At 42.4% G+C, this 6,000-nt stretch overlaps 1 protein-coding gene across 2 annotated transcripts in view; it reads right to left on the minus strand.

The window, feature by feature from the left end:
• The window catches only part of LOC147458310 (transcription factor GTE6-like), a 28,558-nt gene extending 25,521 nt beyond the window's left edge, over positions 1-3,037 (minus strand). For both annotated transcript variants that reach the window (XM_086511807.1, XM_086511806.1), the window contains exon 1: positions 2,553-3,037. In XM_086511807.1, coding sequence (XP_086367933.1) covers positions 2,553-2,909 — 357 coding nt within the window. In that variant the 5' untranslated portion in view covers positions 2,910-3,037. The remainder of the gene's footprint in view (positions 1-2,552) is intronic.
• Positions 3,038-6,000: the final 2,963 nt, after the last annotated feature.

Consider the following 6,000-nt stretch of genomic DNA (forward strand, 5'->3'; position numbering starts at 1 on the left):
CAAAAATTTTGTCTCAGCAATCCATCGCTGAAGCACACTCAGTGGCAAAAAGCCACCGAGCCACCAATCAAACCGACAATCAAGAAGCCTCCTACCTCGAGAATGTTTACTGAAGAAGAACTCCATGATGCGGTCCAGGCCCAAATCAATCAACTTCTAAACATGAAGAAGCCGTCGGAAAAGCAACTGAAGAAACGTAACAAGGGAACTAATTTCCCCTGTTACTTGAGTCAAAAATCTCTATAGACATGATCGCAATATGGGATTAGTTACTCCGATATCAGTGAGGTCCGGAATGGATCTAGATGCGATTATTAAATACGTTGCCGGCAGTCATGGTCTGAGGTTTGGAATGAATTTTTCTGTGATTTGTCATGTGATATCCTGTGATGTCATGTGATGTAACTGTCGTTTTGTACAAGTGCTAGATGGGTCGAGTCTAGTGCGTCGGTACCAACACTCGCTTTCTACTAAGACAGTTTATGGCCTCTGTATGTTTTTGCAAGCGTAATCGAGGGCGATAACAATTCTTTCAAGAGGGGGGTATGTCACAAATTGGTGACGTGGCAGAGCCACCCGAACAAATATACACACGTGTTGACGTGGCAGTACGACGGCTGACATGGCATACAATACGGCATTCCGCGATTTGCGCTGACAAGTGATGACGTGGCAACCTATACAGATTTTTGCAAATTGTGCTGATGCTTTTTCTGCCAGCTTTTGGGACCAATAGCTTTTGGAACAGTTTGCTTTTGAGTTTAACTGCTTTGGGGCTCTTCCTTTGGGCATCCCTTGTAAAAATAAAAGAACCCTAAGGGCCTTACTCTTAGAGCATCTGGACGTAGAGTTTGAGAGAGTGCGAGTTGTACTTTGCTCAAAGGTTAGAATAAAAGAAATACCGAAAGGGGCAACACTCTTTGGGGCCAATCTCTCTGGGCACAAAACTACACCGGACCGTGTCAACCAAATTGAAGTGTGATTTTGAAGTTGTGAAGTATTTTAAGTGAATCTCTCTCGTGTCGCGACAGAATCTAGACTTGGGGTGCCCAAGTTCGTTACAGAAAGTATGCTTTGTGTCACTTGAAAAGAAAATTGGCAATAACTCTATAGCATGTGCCAATGCATTTTATCTTTCATATGCTACAAGAGTAAAATCTAGCTTCCAGGGAGATAGACAACAAATGGTGTTGGTCATGTGGATAAATCATAGACATGTTGAGAAAATAGCACATCTTGAGATGAAAAGTGAAGGCATCGTGGAGTAATTACTCCCACTTGGTCCACGGTAAGGCTCTCCCAAGGTGTTCTCTAGGACAAGTGGCAAGTAAAGACCCCAATATATAAACCCCTAATGGGTGAGCTGCCTCTAAAAACATTACTGGGACTCAAGAAGTTTGTGGTCATAGCTACCTGTAATCCACATAGAATGTATAACATTGTGCCTAAATTTGCAAAGTCCTCTATCTCGGCTTGTGTAGCTTGTTACTCTAAAACTAGGCATCGCCAATCATGGGATAGTTGTGGTTCACGTTTGTTCCTAAAGACAAATCACCCGGAGGTCTTATGAAATAGCATAGTTTATCAGCCACACGATAACGTACACATTGTGTTAGCCCTTGATTTTCTCATTATGCACAAATAGAGCAATGCCATAAGATACCCTTCTCAACTCTATGGAAGCTCCTCAACTTTTAAGCCAGTAAAATTTTCATCCACGTTTTCAATAAAGACACCAAAGAGCTCTTGCAATGTTATGTCCAGCACATGGTTAAAACCCACTAATTACTTAAAGAAAAGAAAAAGGTAAATCCAAGACTCCAGAGTTGTCTCATTGTTTCTGGTAAAGGTTGCATTATGAAGGCCGTGAAGATGTCTACCAAATCCATGTTCAGAAATTCTGAAATATGAAGACCATTTCATTTTTAACCCACAAACCTTTTTCCATAGTTCTAAGATAACAAGATACGTGGGACATCCTAAGTCATACAGCCAACCTAATGGCCCTTGATGAAAGAAAACAAAAAATGAAGAAGTTGAATGAAGATGACGCAATGTGCAACAAAATCTAGTGTTATCTTCAGAGTTGAAAGTGATTGCATATGCGGTAATCATTGCTAAAGCTGGCCCATATGGAGGTTACTATGTACAAATTCACATGAATTTCATTTGCAACACCAGCTATGCAATCATGATTAAGACAGCAACAGAAGGAAAGACATTATATATTGCACAAGTAAATTGTGTGCAAGAGATTTTGGTTCTCAGTATGCTTTAGCTCTAACAATCACTAATATCATGAAGCTTTTGAATGCACTCCTCTAAAAATAATTAACAGGTTACTCTGGTAGTTCTAACCAGGTAAAATTCTACTCACTTTGTTAAACAAAACAGTATAAGTCATTATCAAGTGTTTCAAATCTACTTTGCAATGACAGCGTGTCATTCAGCCTTCAACCGATCCCCAAAAAACCAGATAGAAGCATCTCTTAAAAGTACAAGCTCAGAACCATACAAGCGACAGTCATTTGACATAGCCATAACATATGTACCTGCTCAACCTTGGATGTCGCTATGTGGACACAATGCCGTAGCTTGTCAACGATGAGTGGAGCCGGTTCTTCAGCAGCTGATGTCTCTAACCATTTTTGCAAAGAAGGCTCTTCGGCAGCGGATAGTGTTGCTGCCGCTGCACTCGTGCCGGCAGTAGCAAGGACTGCTTCTTCACATGGAGCCTCCATCTCTGCAGAAGCAGCAACAGAGTCCTGGAGGAGCGCATTCTGCTGTGCTTGAGCTCTCAAGAGCTCAATGTCTGCTTCATCAAAGAGGTCAAAAGGTTCTAGGAAAAGGTCCTCCTCGAAATCAAAAACAGCAAATCTGGCATCCTCGGATGAACCCGCCATTCTCATATATCAGCTAAACTGTGTCATCTTCTACCCTTACGACCCCTCTACAAACATCATCTTCTTCCAAGCTTGCACAGCAGGACTTTACCCTAATCTCTACTCTACAAATGGGGCCTTAATCAAAGGAAAACTCCAACCTTTTCCACAAGAGGTTGTTCTCACACTCTCTCTATTCCATGTGGGACATGTTAATGTACCTATATGTTGATGTACGTAAATATTTTTTGTAGCCAGAGGGCCCACCACAGGGGGAGGTGCTTATCCCTTCCAAATACAAGCTCGTGCGACCCGCCTACAGCAGGTTTGGCTCACTCTTACCAATGAACATATTGCAATGGCCAAAATTATCTCTAGATGGCTAACTAGTAAGCCCACGATTTGAAGCACCGCACTCGTGGAGGCTATTGAAGAAGTTGTCTTATGATCAGAGAAGCCCAAGTTGAGCTCGTTGGAATGGCGGCCTTCCAAGTGGGAGACACTTGGCCAAGCGCGTCCTCGTATAGGTAAATGGGTTGGGCCACATGCTTGTAGGCCGAGGCAAAGACCGGGTATGTCCCTCTTAATGGAGACCCTCTTACAAAAGTCATGGAGACCCTCTTAATTCTACCTTTTGCCTAAGTAGATAGGTTGGTGGCTATCGCTTTTGTCTCCTTACAGGCTGCACCAAGTTTCTAGATACTCTTCGAGCAAGGACTTCGGCAAGGAGCTCTCTCTCTCTCTCTCTCTCTCTCTCTCTCTCTCTCTCTCTCTCTCTCTCTCTCTCTCTCTCTCTCTCGCCTTTTCATTGGCTGTTACCTACGTCTCCCTATGCCATATGACTCGCTGCCTCACCAAAGGGGGAGTAGACACCCACCCGTAAATGAGATGCGAGGGGGCATTGGACACTCACAGGCAAATACCGAAAAGGAAGCCCTAGCGGACCCTCGGACAGGGGGGAGAGAGAGAGAGAGAGAGAGAGAGAGAGAGAGACAGAGAGAGAGAGAGAGCGCAATCGGCCTCTATTTCTTATTAGTGGTCGTAAGTGAGGCAGGAATAGTGTTGGACTTCAAAGAGGTGAGTGCGTCCACCTCTCTGCTTACTGACCCATAGCCGACCCACATACTATAATTATTTGTTATATATAATGATGTAAGTCTATTTGGCATATTTGCACCACTTATATCTAAAAAAAATTGTAAATTTTCCCATCGTCCAAATTTAAATTTTAGAGCGGCAAATTACAAATTGCATGCAAATTCCAAAGACACAATTTATCTTAAAATTTTTGCATCCAAAGTTCTGCAATTTTGCCTCACACTCGAGAGCGGCTTCCCTACACAAAAACCATACAGACCATCTTAACTTTAGCTTAGTGGCTTCCCTACACCAAGAAATGACTCGGTCTTTGATTCATTTATGTACAACATAATAAGGATGAGGCATCATTCTAATGATTCTATACAAAAGTATTAGAGTTGTTGAGGTCATCTCGATTGAATTATCAGGGATCTTCAGCATCGGGGACTTCAACACGCTAAACCTTTTTAAGTCAAGATAAAATTCTCACCTACATCCATATAGTCAAGACAAAAGATTTGTTAGACTTCCCAAGTTATACTCACAGAGTAGAGTCTTCTATTACTTTGTAAATTACTTTTAGAATATCATTTTTGAAAACCAATGCATAGTCTACGACTTAGGTTCTCCATGAGTTAAAGCCAATCAAGTAGTTTTAAGTTAAAGCCAAAGAAGAGATAATGCTTAATAGTCAGCATCTCAAGAGTGCCAAAGCCTTCACAAAGCCGATACTTTGTAAGTCATTTAGTATGAAAGAAACCTACCCTAGCTAAGAAAGCTCATATGAAAAACATCTTAAGAATACCCTATTACATGAAGTACTCAAGCCTCATAAAAGAAGTTTATGCCAAAAATTCATATGCAAACACAGATCAAGCTATAAAAAGGTCATTATCCCAACTAGTGACAACCATCAAAAAGCAATCCTATTTCATTTGTAGTCAAAAAGATCAAATAGATCAGTATCCAATTAATACATAGAAGCTAGTCCGTCTAGGGATTGAAGCTAGTGTTGGAATTAGGGTTGCAGAGAAATGCACACAGCTTGGAGAAGACGAAGGAAGCTCAAGGCACACAATAGAGAGTGTGTTACTTAGTGTGCAATGGAAAGATAGATAGCCCTAGAGTGATGGGCGTATATACAATGCTCGGGGGAAAAAACCTACTAAAGAGGGAAAAAATGCCCCGGCGGTCCTAGTGTGTTCACACACATCACTACCACATGTATATGATAACAAATCGCCCCTGGAGTGATGCGGTGAACGAGAGCTGGCACATGAGTAAAGGGAAATGCCATGCCCTGAGGACATCATCAGTCCACAAAGGGGAGTAAGCCCAAAGCTTTGCGGAAAGCTTCAAGCTTCTCACAAGACAATGCCTTTGTGAAAAGATCTGCAAGGTTGTCCTGTGTTGGCACATAAGCCAAGTTGATCTCTCCTATTGAGAGCCTCTCCCTGACATAGTGGTAATGCACCTCAATGTGCTTTGTGCGAGCATGAAAAACTGGGTTCCTCGCAACTGCCAATGCTCTCTAACTGTGAGTGTAGATAGTGTTGGTAGTGTCCTGTCCAACACCCAAATCATCCATAAGGTGTCTGCTCAACCGTAGCTGTGAAGATTGCCCTGTACTCAGCCTCACAACTCGAAGTGGCCACAGTAGGTTGCTTCTTGTTCAACCATGATATACATGAACTGCCAAGCATGAAACAAAAACCACTTGTGGACACTCGCGTGTCAAAACAACCAGCCCAATCTGAGTCCGAAAAAGCATGTAAGTCTGGCGGCAATGATCTCTCCTTGGGATAAAACAAGCCAAGATGTAAAGTGCCACTAAGGTAGCAGAAAATCCTCTTGACAACCTGCCAATGCTTAGACCTTGGGCTATGCATAAATCTACAGACCTATGAGACTACAAACTCGTGTTGCATACATAAATGAGGCAGCCAACAGCAGTTTGATAAAGAGTGACATCAGCAGGATCGCCAGCATCATGTAGACTCAACTTCAAATATGTTTCCATGGGAGTGACAATAGGTTT

The sequence above is a fragment of the Adiantum capillus-veneris genome, chromosome 5 (assembly GCF_014529385.1).
Source record: "Adiantum capillus-veneris isolate H3 chromosome 5, ASM1452938v2, whole genome shotgun sequence".
Classification (NCBI taxonomy): domain Eukaryota; kingdom Viridiplantae; phylum Streptophyta; class Polypodiopsida; order Polypodiales; family Pteridaceae; genus Adiantum; species Adiantum capillus-veneris.